A 20,364-nucleotide genomic window follows, 5' to 3' on the forward strand; every position below is an offset into this window, starting at 1 on the left:
ATCATGTGTATGTTGTTGTTGTTGTTGTAATACATATCCTTTTAGCCTATAACAGTTTTTGCCCACTGATTATTTTTATCAGCCAGTTTGGGCTGAAATCTTCCTTCTCCTGTTTTCAACCAACAGATTAAATCGCGTCTTCAACGAAGGATTTTGAGGAGTTCTCCTCCACCCCTCGCCCACCACCTCCACCTCCCCCCCCCCACCTCCTCCTCCACCTCCTCCCCCCCACCTCCTCCTCCACCACCACCTCCCCCTCCACCACCACCTCCTCTAGATCCTCCTCCTCCTCCCCTACCCCTCCTCCTCCACCTCCTCCTCCACTACCACCCCCTCCCCCTCCTCCACCACCTCCCCGTCCATCTCCTCCTCCTCCTCCACCACCTCCTCCACTATCCCCTCCCCCCCCCCCCCCCTCCACCTCCTCCTCCTCCACTACCCCCTCCTCCTCCACCACCACCTCCCCCTCCTCCACCACCTCCCTGTCCACCTCCTCCTCCTCCTCCACCACCTCCTCCCCCTCCTCCACCACCTCCCCGTCCTCCTCCACTACCCCCTCCCCCTCCTCCTCCACCACCACCTCCCCGTCCACCTCCTCCTCCACCACCACCTCCTCCCCCTCCTCCACCACGTCCCCGTCCACCTCCCCCTCCTCCACCACCTCCCCGTCCACCTCCTCCTCCACCACCCCCTCCTCCTCCACCACCACCTCCCCGTCCACCTCCTCCTCCTCCACCACCACCTCCCCGTCCACCTCCTCCACCACCACCTCCTCCCCCTCCTCCACCACCTCACCACCCCTCCACCTCCACCACAGTTGTTGTGAGAGGAGCAGAGACCAGCCAGACTCTGACCGTCTCATCACCAGACGACCCGAAGCTGTCGCTTCTCCCATCCAAATAAACAAAGGATCCATTTCAAGATGTATCCTCAGGGCCGACATCCCGTACGTTGTTGCCTCCTTTTTCTAATGTTTGATCCTTCTCTTTTTTTTTGAGAGGAGAGTCCTACAACAACTGAGTCTTGTTCTCGCTATCTGTCTTTTCAAAAGATTTTTCATCATAATGTTGCCTTGAACTAAAGCGAACTGAAATATTATTGCGACACTCTTGCTGTAGCTAGCTAGCTACATTAACAACAATATTAGCTATCGTACTCGTATCAGAAGTCAAATTTGTGTGTGTCTAATGGGGTGATGTTGGAGAGATGATTGTTTACGTGCTATATACCCACATAAACAAAACCAGAAAGTGTTTTAGACCAAACCTCTCTTCTCTGGCACTGTCAACCCATCCATCCATCCATGCGAAGTGAAACGCTGTGAATGTGATGGTGTTTATGCTCGGCATTACAAGAGCTGCACATCTGGAGCTGCTTGTAAAAATGTTATTTAAAAAAAAAAAATCTCAGTCCCTCCCTTTGTCAGAACGCTACTGTTGGCATAGCTACTGCAGTAGCTAGGAGTGTTATGTTAGTTACCCCAGATGGACCCGTAGACAAACACTCATTATAATCTGGAACACAAATAATAGCTAGATCTATGAATGAAATCCTGTGTTCACATCGTGTTTCGGAGGAGAAGTCCAGATCTAGGATCAGTTTTTTTTTTTTTGGGGGGGGGGGGGGGCGCTGATACCAGATCTGAGACACTTCAGCACTGTCCCAGAGTGCCAAACAGCAGACAGGGTGGAATACAGATTTTATGCCTCCTGTCCATCCAATGTGAAATACTGATGCCCCATTTAATCTATGAGACACTGTGACACAGGCTGACCAATCTAGTGTCAAAAATACACATGTCCTGTCCTAATGATGGGCTGAAATTTACACCTGTCCTAATGATGTGCTGATATATATATATATATACACCTGTCCTAATGATGGGCTGAAATATATACACCTGTCCTAATGATGTGCTGATATATATATACACACCTGTCCTAATGATGGGCTGATATATATATACCTGTCCTAATGATGGGCTGATATATATATATATATATATATATATATATATATATATATATATATATATACACCTGTCCTAATGATGGGCTGAAATACACATACCTGTCCTAATGATGGGCTGATATATATACACCTGTCCTAATGATGGGCTGAAATATTTATACACCTGTCCCAATGATGGGCTGAAATACATTCACCTGTCCTAATGATGGGCTGATATATTTACACCTGTCCTAATGATGGACTGAATACAGATACCTGTCCTAATGATGGGCTGAAATACAGATACCTGTCCTAATGATGGACTGAATACAGATACCTGTCCTAATGATGGGCTGAATACAGATACCTGTCCTAATGATGGGCTGAATACAGATAACTGTCCTAATGATGGGCTGAATACAGCCTATTGATTTCAATAAATGTGAAGATGTAACTTGTATTTGTTGCGTGTGCATCATATCTCTGTAATGACCTCACCTGACCATGTGATGTTCTCTTCTTGTTGTATTTGTTGCGTGTGCATCATATCTCTCTAATGACCTCACCTGACCATGTGATGTTCTCCTCTTGTTGGTTCAGGCACCTGGACATGGTCAGCCGAGTCAGCCTGGGTTCAAGTTCACCGTAGCAGAGTCCTGCGACAGGATCAAGGACGAGTTTCAGTTCCTGCAGGCCCAGTATCACAGGTGACTATTCAGTTCCTGCAGGCCCAATATCACAGATAACTAGTTAGTTCCTGCAGGCCCAGTATCACAGATAACTAGTTAGTTCCATGCAGGCCCAATATCACAGATAACTAGTCAGTTCAATGCAGGCCCAATATCACAGATAACTAGTTAGTTCCATGCAGGCCCAATATCACAGATAACTAGTCAGTTCAATGCAGGCCCAATATCACAGATAACTAGTTAGTTCCTGCAGGCCCAGTATCACAGATAACTAGTTAGTTCCATGCAGGCCCAATATCACAGATAACTAGTTAGTTCCATGCAGGCCCAATATCACAGATAACTAGTTAGTTCCATGCAGGCCCAATATCACAGATAACTAGTCAGTTCAATGCAGGCCCAATATCACAGATAACTAGTCAGTTCAATGCAGGCCCAATATCACAGATAACTAGTTAGTTCCATGCAGGCCCAATATCACAGATAACTAGTCAGTTCAATGCAGGCCCAATATCACAGATAACTAGTTAGTTCCTGCAGGCCCAGTATCACAGATAACTAGTTAGTTCCATGCAGGCCCAATATCACAGATAACTAGTTAGTTCCATGCAGGCCCAATATCACAGATAACTAGTTAGTTCCATGCAGGCCCAATATCACAGATAACTAGTCAGTTCCTGCAGGCCCAGTATCACAGTTAACTAGTCAGTTCCTGCAGGCCCAGTATCACAGTTAACTAGTCAGTTCCTGCAGGCCCAGTATCACAGGTAACTAGTCAGTTCCTGCAGGCCCAATATCACAGATAACAAGTCACATATAAGCCTATTTCATTGCAATATGGTAGCCTTTCCAGGGCTTTTGCAGTACGACCATTCTACCAGCATATGTGTCTAAATATTTTCAGCTGCGCCCTGGAATTAAAATTTAGGAGCACCAAGTGTGCCTTTGGAAACACATCACCCAGATGATTTACTTCACTGTACAGCAGCCCCCCCCCCCCCCCCCCCCCCCCCCGAGTGGAGATTCACCACTGTCATGCCTCACTACTGCAAATGAAAAACGTCTTATTACCTAAAAATATTTTTTTCATTGTGCTCCTAAATTTATTTTGTGTACTCCCGAAATTGTTCAACTCACACACGTGCTCCCTGTAAAAAAATAAATTCAATAAATGGTCGACATAGAGTTTTGCGTGTCATCCCGAACTGAATTCGCTACGTTTGTGATTTCCTTTTAGGTGCTAGTCCATCAATATGGAAAAGCTTGGATATGGTTCAAAATCTTTGGCCCGAATCTTCACTGTGGTAATTGTCTCTTACAGACACGGAGCGAGATCTGATTTCAACAGAGCGTTTTATATTACCTGGCTCTACTTTATTATTTGCAAACTCATCTAAATCAGGAGAGTTAATTAGCCCTGTGTTTGACCGCTCAATGTTGCTGCCGTTTTCAGAAAATTAAGGCGCTGAAGTTGACAAATGCAACAATGTGGTAAAGTGTTTTCAAACTAGACTGACTGACAGTGATTTATTGAAGGGGCCGGCACAGCAGGTCGTCCTTAATGGAGCCCTATTGCCTATGTAGTGCACTACTTTAGACCAGAGCCCTATAGAACTCTATTGCCTATATAGTGCACTACTTTAGACCAGAGCCCTATTCCCTATATAGTACACTACTTTAGACCAGAGCCCTATTCCCTATATAGTGCACTACTTTAGACCAGAGCCCTATTCCCTATATAGTACACTACTTTAGACCAGAGCCCTATTCCCTATATAGTACACTACTTTAGACCAGAGCCCTATTCCCTATATAGTACACTACTATAGACCAGGGCCCTATTCCCTATATAGTGCACTACTTTAGACCATAGCCCTATTCCCTATATAGTGCACTACTTTAGACCAGAGCCCTATTCCCTATATAGTACACTACTTTAGACCAGGGCCCTATTCCCTATATAGTGCACTACTTTGGACCAGAGCCCATTGGAATACGGTACCATTGGGGAGGAGGAGGTGGAGGAGGTGGGGGAGGAGGTGGATGAGGTGGGGGAGGTGGGGGAGGGATTCAGAGAGACGCCTGTAAATTGACACCTTGTTTCCCTGTTTAAAGTCTTAAGGTGGAGTACGACAAGCTGTCCAATGAGAAGACAGAGATGCAACGTCACTATGTCATGGTAAGAGATCATTAAGGGTCTGAATGAACAGGCTTGTCGAGGCATTATCTTCACCTCTGTGTTTCATGTACCTTTCTGTGTTTCGTGTGTGTGTGTGTGTGTGTGTGTTGTACATGTGGTTGATAGGTGTGTGTGTGTGGTGTCTCATACCTCAAATCAAATGTTATTTGTTACATGCGCTGAATACAACAGGTGTTGACTTTACTGTGAAATGCTGACTACAACAGGTGTTCTTACTTTACTGTGAAATGCTGAATACAACAGGTGTTGACTTTACAGTGAAATGCTGACTACAACAGGTGTTGACTTTACAGTGAAATGCTGACTACAACAGGTGTTGACTTTACTGTGAAATGCTGACTACAACAGGTGTTCTTACTTTACTGTGAAATGCTGACTACAACAGGTGTTGACTTTACTGTGAAATGCTGACTACAACAGGTGTTGACTTTACTGTGAAATGCTGAATACAACAGGTGTTGACTTTACTGTGAAATGCTGACTACAACAGGTGTTGACTTTACTGTGAAATGCTGAATACAACAGGTGTTGACTTTACTGTGAAATGCTGACTACAACAGGTGTTGACTTTACTGTGAAATGCTGACTACAACAGGTGTTGACTTTACAGTGAAATGCTGACTACAACAGGTGTTGACTTTACTGTGAAATGCTGACTACAACAGGTGTTCTTACTTTACTGTGAAATGCTGACTACAACAGGTGTTGACTTTACAGTGAAATGCTGACTACAACAGGTGTTGACTTTACTGTGAAATGCTGAATACAACAGGTGTTGACTTTACTGTGAAATGCTGACTTCAACAGGTGTTGACTTTACTGTGAAATGCTGACTACAACAGGTGTTGACTTTACAGTGAAATGCTGACTACAACAGGTGTTGACTTTACTGTGAAATGCTGACTACAACAGGTGTTGACTTTACTGTGAAATGCTGACTTCAACAGGTGTTCTTACTTTACAGTGAAATGCTGACTACAACAGGTGTTGACTTTACTGTGAAATGCTGACTACAACAGGTGTTCTTACTTTACTGTGAAATGCTGAATACAACAGGTGTTGACTTTACAGTGAAATGCTGACTACAACAGGTGTTGACTTTACAGTGAAATGCTGACTACAACAGGTGTTGACTTTACTGTGAAATGCTGACTACAACAGGTGTTCTTACTTTACTGTGAAATGCTGACTACAACAGGTGTTGACTTTACTGTGAAATGCTGACTACAACAGGTGTTGACTTTACTGTGAAATGCTGAATACAACAGGTGTTGACTTTACTGTGAAATGCTGACTACAACAGGTGTTGACTTTACTGTGAAATGCTGACTACAACAGGTGTTGACTTTACTGTGAAATGCTGACTACAACAGGTGTTGACTTTACAGTGAAATGCTGACTACAACAGGTGTTGACTTTACTGTGAAATGCTGACTACAACAGGTGTTCTTACTTTACTGTGAAATGCTGACTACAACAGGTGTTGACTTTACAGTGAAATGCTGACTACAACAGGTGTTGACTTTACTGTGAAATGCTGAATACAACAGGTGTTGACTTTACTGTGAAATGCTGACTTCAACAGGTGTTGACTTTACTGTGAAATGCTGACTACAACAGGTGTTGACTTTACAGTGAAATGCTGACTACAACAGGTGTTGACTTTACTGTGAAATGCTGACTACAACAGGTGTTGACTTTACTGTGAAATGCTGACTTCAACAGGTGTTCTTACTTTACAGTGAAATGCTGAATACAACAGGTGTTGACTTTACTGTGAAATGCTGACTACAACAGGTGTTGACTTTACTGTGAAATGCTGACTTCAACAGGTGTTGACTTTACTGTGAAATGCTGAATACAACAGGTGTTGACTTTACTGTGAAATGCTGACTACAACAGGTGTTGACTTTACAGTGAAATGCTGACTACAACAGGTGTTGACTTTACAGTGAAATGCTGACTTCAACAGGTGTTCTTACTTTACAGTGAAATGCTGACTACAACAGGTGTTGACTTTACTGTGAAATGCTGAATACAACAGGTGTTGACTTTACTGTGAAATGCTGACTACAACAGGTGTTGACTTTACAGTGAAATGCTGACTACAACAGGTGTTGACTTTACTGTGAAATGCTGACTACAACAGGTGTTGACTTTACAGTGAAATGCTGAATACAACAGGTGTTGACTTTACTGTGAAATGCTGACTACAACAGGTGTTGACTTTACAGTGAAATGCTGAATACAACAGGTGTTGACTTTACAGTGAAATGCTGACTACAACAGGTGTTGACTTTACTGTGAAATGCTGACTTACAAGCCCTTAACCAACAGTGCTTTAAGACATTTTAAGAAAATAAGTGTTAAGTACAATTTTGTAAATAAAAGTAACAAATAAATAAACAGCAGCAGTAAAATAACAGGCTATATACAGGGTGTTACGGTACAGAGTCAATGTGGAGGCTATATACAGGGTGTTACGGTACAGAGTCAATGTGGAGGCTATATACAGGGTGTTACGGTACAGAGTCAATGTGGAGGCTATATACAGGGTGTTACGGTACTGAGTCAATGTGGAGGCTATATACAGGGTGTTACGGTACTGAGTCAATGTGGAGGCTATATACAGGGTGTTACGGTACAGAGTCAATGTGGAGGCTATAAACAGGGTGTTACGGTACTGAGTCAATGTGGAGGCTATATACAGGGTGTTACGGTACTGAGTCAATGTGGAGGCTATATACAGGGTGTTACGGTACTGAGTCAATGTGGAGGCTATATACAGGGTATTACGGTACAGAGTCAATGTGGAGGCTATATACAGGGTGTTACGGTACTGAGTCAATGTGGAGGCTATATACAGGGTGTTACGGTACTGAGTCAATGTGGAGGCTATATACAGGGTGTTACGGTACTGAGTCAATGTGGAGGCTATATACAGGGTGTTACGGTACTGAGTCAATGTGGAGGCTATATACAGGGTGTTACGGTACTGAGTCAATGTGGAGGCTATATACAGGGTGTTACGGTACTGAGTCAATGTGGAGGCTATATACAGGGTATTACGGTACAGAGTCAATGTGGAGGCTATATACAGGGGGTACCGGTACAGAGTCAATGTGGAGACTATATACAGGGTATTACGGTACAGAGTCAATGTGGAGGCTATGTACAGGGGGTACCGGTACAGAGTCAATGTGGAGGCTATATACAGGGTGTTATGGTACTGAGTCAATGTGGAGGCTATATACAGGGTGTACCGGTACAGAGTCAATGTGGAGGCTATATACAGGGGGTACCGGTACAGAGTCAATGTGGAGGCTATATACAGGGGGTACCGGTACAGAGTCAATGTGGAGGCTATGTACAGGGGGTACCGGTACAGAGTCAATGTGGAGGCTATATACAGGGTGTTATGGTACTGAGTCAATGTGGAGGCTATATACAGGGTGTACCGGTACAGAGTCAATGTGGAGGCTATATACAGGGGGTACCGGTACAGAGTCAATGTGGAGGCTATATACAGGGGGTACCGGTACAGAGTCAATGTGGAGGCTATATACAGAGGGTACCGGTACAGAGTCAATGTGTGGGGGACACAGGTTAGTCGAGGTAATTCAGGTATTATGTACTTGTAGGTAGAGTTATTATAGTGACTATGTATAGATAATAAACAGAGAGTAGCAGCAGCGTAAAAGAGGGGTCTGGGAAGCCCTTTTATGAGCTGTTCAGGAGTGTTATGGCTTGGGGGTAGAAGCTGTTAAGAAACCGGTATCACCGGTACCGCCCGGTAGCTGGTTGACAGGGGTGTGTGTTGTGCCTGTGGTTGACAGGGGTGTGTGTTGTGCCTGTGGTTGATAGGGGTGTGTGTTGTGCCTGTGGTTGACAGGGGTGTGTGTTGTGCCTGTGGTTGATAGGGGTGTGTGTTGTGCCTGTGGTTGATAGGGGTGTGTGTTGTGCCTGTGGTTGATACAGTTGAAGTCTGAAGTTTACATACACTTAGGTTGGAGTCATTAAAACCCGTTTTTCAACCACTCCACACATTTCTTGTTAACAAACTATAGTTTTGGCAAGTCGGTTAGGACATCTACTTTGTGCATGACACAAGTCATTTTTACAACAATTGTTTACAGACAGATTATTTCACTTATAATTCACTGTATCACAATTCCAGTGGGTCAGAAGTTTACATACACTAAGTTGACTGTGCCTTTAAACAGCTTGGAAAATTCCAGAAAATTATTTAATGGCTTTAGAAGCTTCTGATAGGCTAATTTACATAATTTGGGTTAACTGGAGGTGTACCTGAGGATGTATTTCAAGGCCTACCTTCAAACTCAGTGCCTCTTTGCTTGACATCATGGGAAAATCAAAATAAATCAAGTCTGGTTCATCCTTGGGAGCAATTTCCAAACACCTGAAGGTACCATGTTCATCTGTACAAATAATAGTACGCAAGTATAAACACCATGGGACCACGCAGCCGTCATACCGCTCAGGAAGGAGACGCGTTCTGTCTCCTAGAGATGAACGTACTTTGGTACGAAAAGTGCAAATAAATCCCAGAACAACAGCAAAGGACCCTGTGAAGATGCTGGAGGAAACAGGTACAAAAGTATCTATATCCACAGTAAAACGAGTCCTATATCGACATAACCTGAAAGGCCGCTCAGCAAGGAAGAAGCCACTGCTCCAAAACCGCCATAAAAAAGCCAGACTACAGTTTGCAACTGCACATGGGGACAAAGATCGTACTTTTTTGGAGAAATGTTTTCTTGTCCTCTGAACTGTTTAGCCATAATGACCATCGTTGTGTTTGGAGGAAAAATGGGAAGGCTTGCAAGCCGAAGAACACCATCCCAACCGTGAAGCACGGGGGTGGCAGCATCATGTTGTGGGGGTGCTTTGCTGCAGGAGGGACTGGTGCACTTCACAAAATAGATGGCATCATGAGGTAGGAAAATGACGTGGATATATTGAAGCAACATCTCAAGACATCAGTCAGGAAGTTAAAGCTTGGTCGCAAATGGGTCTTCCAAATGGACAATGACCCTAAGCATACTTCCAAAGTTGTGGCAAAATGGCTTAAGGACAACAAAGTCTAGGTATTGGAGTGGCCATCACAAAGCCCTGACCTCAATCCTATAGAAAATGTGTGGGCAGAACTGAAAAAGCGTTTGTGAGCAAGGAGGCCTACAAACCTGACTCAGTTACACCAGCTCTGTCAGGAGGAATGGGCCAAAATTCACCCAACTTATTGTGGGAAGCTTGTGGAAGGCTACCCAACACGTTTGACCCAAGTTCAACCATTTAAAGACAATGCTACCAAATGCTAATTGAGTGCATGTAAACTTCTGACCCACTGGGAATGTGATGAAAGAAATAAAAGCTGAAATAAATCATTCTCTGTACTATTATTCTGACATTTCACATTCTTAAAATAAAGTGGTTATCCTAACTGACCTAAAACAGGGAATTTTTACTAGGATTAAATGTTGGGGTTGAACGACCTGTGTCTAGTTCATTAGAAATGAAACTTGTCAAATTGGAAAAATAAGTCACGGAAGTTTTTTGTGCAAATATAAAGACTTTAGAGTAGTAAGACGTATAAAAGCAACAGATACCATTAGTAAGAAGGGCCTGGAAGCATCTTGTATGGTGAGCTACTGACTGACTAGGACAGGCAAGTCCCATACTATTGTGGAGGACTTCATTCTTCCTGCTGTTACAATGCTGGGTGGAAAAGGCCCAAGTAAACTATACAGACAATGTCTTCATCAAACAGCACTGTTTCACGATGTATCAGTGACGTGGCAGGAGATGTTTTGAAACAATTACTGCTTCACACAACAGCCAGTGAATTATATGCATTACAGCTGGATGAGTCAACAGGCCTGGCACAGCTCCTGGTATATGTCTGTTACAGCTGGATGAGTCAACAGGCGTGGTGGGCCTGGCACAGCTCCTGGTATATGTCCGTTACAGCTGGATGAGTCAACAGGCCTGGCACAGCTCCTGTTATGTCTGTTACAGCTGGATGAGTCAACAGGCCTGGCACAGCTCCTGGTCTATGTCTGTTACAGCTGGATGAGTCAACAGGCGTGGTGGGCCTGGCACAGCTCCTGGTATATGTCTGTTACAGCTGGATGAGTCAACAGGCCTGGCACAGCTCCTGGTATATGTCTTTTACGTTTACGGGGGGGTCAATTAAGGAGGACATCTGGACTCTTCTGCAAACCACTGGTAACCAGGACAACAGGAGAGGATATTTTTTAAGTACTGGACAGCTTTGTGACATCAAATGGACTTTGGTGGTCAAGATGTGTTGGGATCTGTACTGATGGTGTAAAAGCCATGACAGGGAGACATAGTGGAGTGGTAACACGCGTGCAAGCAGTTGCTCCCGACGCCACTTGGGTCCACTACAGCATCCACCGAGAGGCTCTTGGGTACACTGCAGCATCCCCCTAGAGGCTCTTGGGTAAACTGCAGCATCCACAGAGAGGCTCTTGCTGCCAAGGGAATGCCTGACCGCTTGAAAGACAGCAGTGAAAATAGTTCACTTTGTTGAAGCAAGGCCCCTGAACTCTGGTGTTTTTTCTGCACTATGCAATGATATGGGCAGCGACCATGTAACGCTTTCACAACACACAGAATAAGTGTGCTGGTTATCAAGGGGCAAAGTATTGTTGTTTTTTTTTTTTAATTGAGAGACGAGCTTAAAGTTTTCTTTACTGACCATAATTTTCACTTGTCTGACCGCTTGCATGAGGACGGGTTTCTCACAGGACTGGCCTATCTGCGTGATGTATTTTCTCGTCTGAATGATTTGAATCTATAAATTACAGGGACTCTCTGCAACTGTATTCAATGTGCGGGACAAATTTGAGGCTATGATTAAGAAGTTGGACCTCTTCTCTGTCTGCATTAACAAGGACAACACACAGGTCTTTCCATCATTGTATGATTTTTTTGTGTGCAAATGAAAAGCTTACAGACAATGTCCGATGTGATATAGCGAAGCACCTGAGGGAGTTGAGTGCTCAATTACCCAGGTACTTTCCAGAAACGGACGACACAAACAACTGGATTCGTTATCCCTTTCATGCCCTGCCTCCAGTCCACTTACCGACATCTGAACAAGAGAGACTCGTCGAATTTGCAACAAGCGGTTCTGTGAAAATGTAATTTAATCAGAAGCCACTGCCTGATTTCTGGATAGGGCTGCGTTCAGAGTATCCTGCCTTGGCAAATCGCGCTGTGAAGACACTGATGCCCTTTGTAACCACCTACCGATGTGAGAGTGGATTCTCGGCCCTCACTAGCATGAAAACTAAATACAGGCACAGACTGTGTGTGGAGAATTATTTAAGACTGAGACTCTCTCCAATACAACCCAACATTGCAGAGTTATGTGCATCCTTCCTTCTCATTAACCTGTGGTGAGTTATTCACCATTTTCGATGAACAAATAAGGTTTTATATGTAAGAGGGTTAAAGAAAGAGTAGTGTGTGGCAGGCTTATAATGATGGCAACAAAACAAAAAAACAGCTGACCCTGGTGCTAGAGGGGGTACAGCTGACCCTGGTGCTAGAGGGGGTACAGCTGACCCTGGTGCTAGAGGGGGTACAGCTGACCCTGGTGCTAGAGGGGGTACAGCTGACCCTGGTGCTAGAGGGGGTACAGCTGACCCTGGTGCTAGAGGGGGTACAGCTGACCCTGGTGCTAGAGGGGGTACAGCTGACCCTGGTGCTAGAGGGGTTACAGCTGACCCTGGTGCTAGAGGGGGTACAGCTGACCCTGGTGCTAGAGGGGGTACAGCTGACCCTGGTGCTAGAGGGGGTACAGCTGACCCTGGTGCTAGAGGGGGTACAGCTGACCCTGGTGCTAGAGGGGGGTACAGCTGACCCTGGTGCTAGAGGGGGTACAGCTGACCCTGGTGCTAGAGGGGGTACAGCTGACCCTGGTGCTAGAGGGGGTACAGCTGACCCTGGTGCTAGAGGGGGTACAGCTGACCCTGTTGCTAGAGGGGGTACAGGACTATAAAACATTTGGGAACCACACGTCTAGAAGAACACACACACACACGTCTAGAAGAACACACACACACACGTCTAGAAGAACACACACACACACGTCTAGAAGAACACACACACGTCTAGAAGAACACACACACACACGTCTAGAAGAACACACACACACACACACACACACGTCTAGAAGAACACACACACACACACACACACGTCTAGAAGAACACACACACACACACGTCTAGAAGAACACACGCACACACACGTCTAGAAGAACACACACACACACACGTCTAGAAGAACACACACACGTCTAGAAGAACACACACACGTCTAGAAGAATACACACACACACACTCACGTCTAGAAGAACACACACACACACACTCACACACACACGTCTAGAAGAACACACACACACACACACACGTCTAGAACACCACACACACACACACACACACACACACACACACACACACACACACACACACGTCTAGAAGAACACACACACACACACGTCTAGAAGAACACACACACACACGTCTAGAAGAACACACACACACACACGTCTTGAAGAACACACACACACACACACGTCTAGAAGAACACACACACACACACACGTCTAGAAGAACACACACACACACACACGTCTAGAAGAACACACACACACACACGTCTAGAAGAACACACACACACACACGTCTAGAAGATCACACAGAAATGTCTATTTGCTCAGTTGAACTATGTTGCTCTGTTCTCCTCTGATACCTCAGGCAGGTGTGTGTGTGTGTGTGTGTGTGTGTGTGTGTGTGTGTGTGTGTGTGTGTGTGTGTGTGTGTGTGTGTGTGTGTGTGTGTGTGTGTGAGTGACATGTAATCCATCGAGACCACAGGCAGCGGCGGTCAGAGACTCAGGGGCAGAAATGGATTTTGTGTGTGTGTGTGTGTGTGCAATTACTTTGAGAAGCTCAATGTACTATTCAGTCCATTAGCTTCTTCCAAAATGACCTTTGAACCAAGACAAGACGAGGAGAGAGCTGGTATGTCTGATAGCAGATCAGAGAGACACTGGCCCTCCCTGGTGTAACCAGATTCCTTAGACGGACTGTGCCCCAAATGGCAACCTATTCCCTATATAGTGCACTACTGTATGGGCAGTAGAGTGCCATTTCCCCTGTCAAAAGTAGTGCACTACTCTGTAGGCCATAGGGTACCATTTCAGTTGGAGATAGACAGCACTGTGCAGGGCTAAATGTAGGAGCTACTGCTGCCTCTCTTTCTCCACATTTATATTGAAATGTTTACCTAGCCTCTTCCCTCCCTCACTACCCACTGCTGTTCTGTTTTCATCCTCATCCCTGTTCTGTTGTTTTAATCCTCATCCTGTTCTGTTGTTTTAATCCACATCCTGTTCTGTTGTTTTCATCCTCATCCTGTTCTGTTGTTTTAATCCTCATCCTGTTCTGTTGTTTTAATCCTCATCCTGTTCTGTTGTTTTAATCCACATCCTGTTCTGTTGTTTTCATCCTCATCCTGTTCTGTTGTTTTCATCCTCATCCTGTTCTGTTGTTTTCATCCTCATCCTGTTCTGTTGTTTTAATCCTCATCCTGATCTGTTGTTTTCATCCTCATCCTGTTCTGTTGTTTTCATCCTCATCCTGTTCTGTTGTTTTAATCCTCATCCTGTTCTGTTGTTTTAATCCTCATCCTGTTCTGTTGTTTTAATCCTCATCCTGTTCTGTTGTTTTAATCCTCATCCTGTTCTGTTGTTTTAATCCTCATCCTGTTCTGTTGTTTTAATCCTCATCCTGTTCTGTTGTTTTAATCCTCACTGCTGTTCTGTTGTTTTAATCCTCACTGCTGTTCTGTTGTTTTAATCCTCATCCTTCCCTGCTCTGCTATTGGTTTAGGCCCCTTCCATGCTCTGCTATTGGTTTAGGCCCCTGTCAGTAGACTGTTAGTTTTCCGTTGATACAGGAGGTGTAAAGGCCCAATCCACTCATTTGGGGAATTTTTGTCTTTCTTTTTTTTTACACTGTTGGTCAAACGTTTTACAACATCTAATCATTCAAGGTTTTTTTATTTTTATTTTTATTTTTGTTACTATTTTCTACATTGTAGAATAATTGTGAAGATGACAAAAACTATGAAATAAAACATATGGAGTCATAAACTAATCAAAATATATTTTATATTTGAGATTCTTCAAAGTAGCCACTCTTTGCCTGGATGACAGCTTTGCACACTCTTGGCGTTCTCTCAACCAGCTTCACGAGGTAGTCAGTCACCTGGAATGCATTTCAATGAACAGGTGTGCCTTCAGTTAATTTGTGGAATTTCTTTCCTTCTTAAGCCAATCAGTTGTGTTGTGACAAGGTAGGGGTGGTATACAGAAGACAGCCCTATTTGGTAAAAGACCAAGTCCATATTATGGCTAGAACACCTCAAATAAGCAAAGAGAAACGACAGTCCGTCATTACTTTAAGACATGAAGGTCAGTCAATCTGGAAAATTAAGAACTTTGAAAGTTTCTTCAGGTGCAGTTGTAAAAACCGTCAAGGGCTATGATGAAACATGGTGTGCTGTAGGGAATATGTTTCCATCTGTAGGGAATATGGTTCCATCTGTAGTGACTGTAGGGAATATGGTTCCATCTGTAGTGACTGTAGGGAATATGGGTTCCATCTGTAGTGACTGTAGGGAATATGGGTTCCATCTGTAGTGAATATGGTTCCATCTGTAGTGACTGTAGGGAATATGGGTTCCATCTGTAGTGACTGTAGGGAATATGGTTCCATCTGTAGTGACTGTAGGGAATATGGTTCCATCTGTAGTGAATATGTGTTCCATCTGTAGTGACTGTAGGAAATATGGTTCCATCTGTAGTGACTGTAGGGAATATGGTTCCATCTGTAGTGACTGTAGGGAATATGGTTCCATCTGTAGTGACTGTAGGGAATATGGTTCCATCTGTAGTGACTGTAGGGAATATGGTGTCATGGGTAGTGACTGTAGGGAATATGGTGTCATGGGTAGTGACTGTAGGGAATATGGTTCCATCTGTAGTGACTGTAGGGAATATGGTGTCATGGGTAGTGACTGTAGGGAATATGGTGTCATGGGTAGTGACTGTAGGGAATATGGTTCCATCTGTAGTGACTGTAGGGAATATGGTGTCATGGGTAGTGACTGTAGGGAATATGGTTCCATCTGTATGGAATATGGTTCCATCTGTAGTGACTGTAGGGAATATGGTTCCATCTGTAGTGACTGTAGGGAATATGGTGTCATGAGTAGTGACTGTAGGGAATATGGTGTCATGAGTAGTGACTGTAGGGAATATGGTTCCATCTGTAGTGACTGTAGGGAATATGGTTCCATCTGTAGTGACTGTAGGGAATATGGTGTCATGAGTAGTGACTGTAGGGAATATGGTTCCATCTGTAGTGACTGTAGGGAATATGGTGTCATGAGTAGTGACTGTAGGGAATATGGTGTCATGAGTAGTGACTGTAGGGAATATGGTTCCATCTGTAGTGACTGTAGGAAATATGGTTCCATCTGTAGTGACTGTAGGGAATATGGTTCCATCTGTAGTGACTGTAGGAAATATGGTTCCATCTGTAGTGAATATGTTGCCATCTGTAGTGACTGTAGGGAATATGGTTCCATCTATAGTGACTGTAGGGAATATGGTTCCATCTGTAGTGAATATGTTGCCATCTGTAGTGACTGTAGGGAATATGGTTCCATCTGTAGTGACTGTAGGGAATATGGTGTCATGGGTAGTGACTGTATGGAATATGGTTCCATCTGTAGTGACTGTAGGGAATATGGTTCCATCTATAGTGAATATGTTGCCATCTGTAGTGACTGTAGGGAATATGGTTCCATCTGTAGTGACTGTAGGGAATATGGTGTCATGGGTAGTGACTGTATGGAATATGGTTCCATCTGTAGTGACTGTAGGGAATATGGTTCCATCTATAGTGAATATGTTGCCATCTGTAGTGACTGTAGGGAATATGGTTCCATCTGTAGTGACTGTAGGGAATATGGTTCCATCTGTAGTGACTGTAGGGAATATGGTGTCATGGGTAGTGACTGTAGGAAATATGGTTCCATCTGTAGTGACTGTAGGAAATATGGTTCCATCTGTAGTGACTGTAGGGAATATGGTGTCATGAGTAGTGACTGTAGGGAATATGGTGTCATGGGTAGTGACTGTAGGGAATATGGTGTCATGGGTAGTGACTGTAGGGAATATGGTTCCATCTGTAGTGACTGTAGGGAATATGGTGTCATGAGTAGTGACTGTAGGGAATATGGTTCCATCTGTAGTGACTGTAGGGAATATGGCTCCATCTGTAGTGACTGTAGGGAATATGGTTCCATCTGTAGTGACTGTAGGGAATATGGTGTCATGGGTAGTGACTGTAGGGAATATGGTGTCATGGGTAGTGACTGTATGGAATATGGTTCCATCTGTAGTGACTGTAGGGAATATGGTGTCATGGGTAGTGACTGTAGGGAATATGGTGTCATGGGTAGTGACTGTAGGGAATATGGTGTCATGGGTAGTGACTGTAGGGAATATGGTTCCATCTGTAGTGACTGTAGGGAATATGGATCCATCTGTAGTGACTGTAGGGAATATGGTGTCATGAGTAGTGACTGTAGGGAATATGGTGTCATGGGTAGTGACTGTAGGGAATATGGTGTCATGGGTAGTGACTGTAGGGAATATGGTGTCATGAGTAGTGACTGTAGGGAATATGGTGTCATGGGTAGTGACTGTAGGGAATATGGTGTCATGGGTAGTGACTGTAGGGAATATGGTTCCATCTGTAGTGACTGTAGGGAATATGGTGTCATGGGTATTGACTGTATGGAATATGGTTCCATCTGTAGTGACTGTAGGGAATATGGTTCCATCTGTAGTGACTGTAGGGAATATGGTTCCATCTGTAGTGACTGTAGGGAATATGGTTCCATCTGTAGTGACTGTAGGGAATATGGTTCCATCTGTAGTGACTGTAGGGAATATGGTGTCATGGGTAGTGACTGTAGGGAATATGGTGTCATGGGTAGTGACTGTAGGGAATATGGTGTCATGGGTAGTGACTGTAGGGAATATGGTTCCATCTGTAGTGACTGTAGGGAATATGGTTCCATCTGTAGTGACTATAGGGAATATGGTTCCATCTGTAGTGACTGTAGGGAATATGGTGTCATTTCGTATCGTTTTAGTTTAAATAATCTTGTGGTCAAAATAATCATGACGTTTCCTCTTCTGTTGCAGTATTACGAGATGTCCTATGGGCTCAACATAGAGATGCAGAAACAGGTATGTTACCATCACTCCTCTTTGGGATGGTCTGCCAGGGATTACGGTGCAGTAACAATGCATAGTCACTGCACTGTATGCTGGGTAAAATTGTCTGTTCATTTGGCTGTACAGAGCCTTCTGACAGTATTCACACCACCCTTGACTTTTTCCACATTTTGTTGTTAGTCTGAATTTGAAAATGTATTACGTTTAGATGTTGTGTCACTGGTCTACACACACAATACCCTATAATGACATCACAATACCCTATAATAACATCACAATACCCTATAATGACATCACAATACCCCATAATGACATCACAATACCCCATAATGACATCACAATACCCCATAATGACATCACAATACCCCATAATGACATCACAATACCCTATAATGACATCACAATACCCTATAATGACATCACAATACCCTATAATGACATCACAATACCCCATAATGACATCACAATACCCCATAATGACATCACAATACCCTATAATGACATCACAATACCCTATAATGACATCACAATACCCCATAATGACATCACAATACCCCATAATGACATCACAATACCCCTTAATGACATCACAATACCCTATAATGACATCACAATACCCTATAATGACATCACAATACCCTATAATGACATCACAATACCCTATAATGACATCACAATACCCCATAATGACATCACAATACCCCATAATGACATCACAATACCCCATAATGACATCACAATACCCATTAATAACATCACAATACCCTATAATGACATCACAATACCCTATAATGACATCACAATACCCCATAATGACATCACAATACCCCATAATGACATCACAATACCCCATAATGACATCACAATACCCTATAATAACATCACAATACCCTATAATGACATCACAATACCCCATAATGACATCACAATACCCCATAATGACATCACAATACCCCATAATGACATCACAATACCCCATAATGACATCACAATACCCTATAATGACATCACAATACCCTATAATGACATCACAATACCCTATAATGACATCACAATACCCCATAATGACATCACAATACCCCATAATGACATCACAATACCCTATAATGACATCACAATACCCTATAATGACATCACAATACCCTATAATGACATCACAATACCCTATAATGACATCACAATACCCCATAATGACATCACAATACCCCATAATGACATCACAATACCCTATAATGACATCACAATACCCTATAATAACATCACAATATCCTATAATGACATCACAATACCCCATAATGACATCACAATACCCCATAATGACATCACAATACCCCATAATGACATCACAATACCCCATAATGACATCACAATACCCTATAATGACATCACAATACCCTATAATGACATCACAATACCCTATAATGACATCACAATACCCCATAATGACATCACAATACCCCATAATGACATCACAATACCCTATAATAACATCACAATACCCTATAATGACATCACAATACCCCATAATGACATCACAATACCCCATAATGACATCACAATACCCCTTAATGACATCACAATACCCTATAATGACATCACAATACCCTATAATGACATCACAATACCCTATAATGACATCACAATACCCTATAATGACATCACAATACCCCATAATGACATCACAATACCCCATAATGACATCACAATACCCCATAATGACATCACAATACCCCATAATGACATCACAATACCCATTAATAACATCACAATACCCTATAATGACATCACAATACCCTATAATGACATCACAATACCCCATAATGACATCACAATACCCCATAATGACATCACAATACCCTATAATGACATCACAATACCCTATAATAACATCACAATACCCCATAATGACATCACAATACCCCATAATGACATCACAATACCCCATAATGACATCACAATACCCCATAATGACATCACAATACCCTATAATGACATCACAATACCCTATAATGACATCACAATACCCTATAATGACATCACAATACCCCATAATGACATCACAATACCCCATAATGACATCACAATACCCTATAATGACATCACAATACCCTATAATGACATCACAATACCCCATAATGACATCACAATACC

At 43.3% G+C, this 20,364-nt stretch overlaps 1 protein-coding gene across 6 annotated transcripts in view; it reads left to right on the forward strand.

Annotated features, from left to right (window-relative positions):
* Nucleotides 1-695: 695 nt before the first annotated feature.
* tle3a (TLE family member 3, transcriptional corepressor a) overlaps nucleotides 696-20,364 on the forward strand; it is a 98,950-nt gene continuing 79,281 nt past the window's right edge. For 3 of the 6 annotated variants that reach the window (XM_036968660.1, XM_036968661.1, XM_036968663.1), the window contains exons 1-4: nucleotides 699-946; nucleotides 2,551-2,657; nucleotides 4,755-4,818; nucleotides 18,181-18,225. In XM_036968660.1, the coding sequence (XP_036824555.1) occupies nucleotides 923-946; nucleotides 2,551-2,657; nucleotides 4,755-4,818; nucleotides 18,181-18,225 (240 nt within the window). In that variant the 5' untranslated portion in view covers nucleotides 699-922. Of the gene's footprint in view, nucleotides 947-2,550; nucleotides 2,658-3,363; nucleotides 3,407-4,754; nucleotides 4,819-18,180; nucleotides 18,226-20,364 lie in introns of those variants that run through there. The other 3 variants (XM_036968665.1, XM_036968662.1, XM_036968664.1) reach the window with 3 other exon arrangements.

This window comes from Oncorhynchus mykiss, chromosome 30, assembly GCF_013265735.2.
Source record: "Oncorhynchus mykiss isolate Arlee chromosome 30, USDA_OmykA_1.1, whole genome shotgun sequence".
Classification (NCBI taxonomy): Eukaryota; Metazoa; Chordata; class Actinopteri; order Salmoniformes; family Salmonidae; genus Oncorhynchus; species Oncorhynchus mykiss.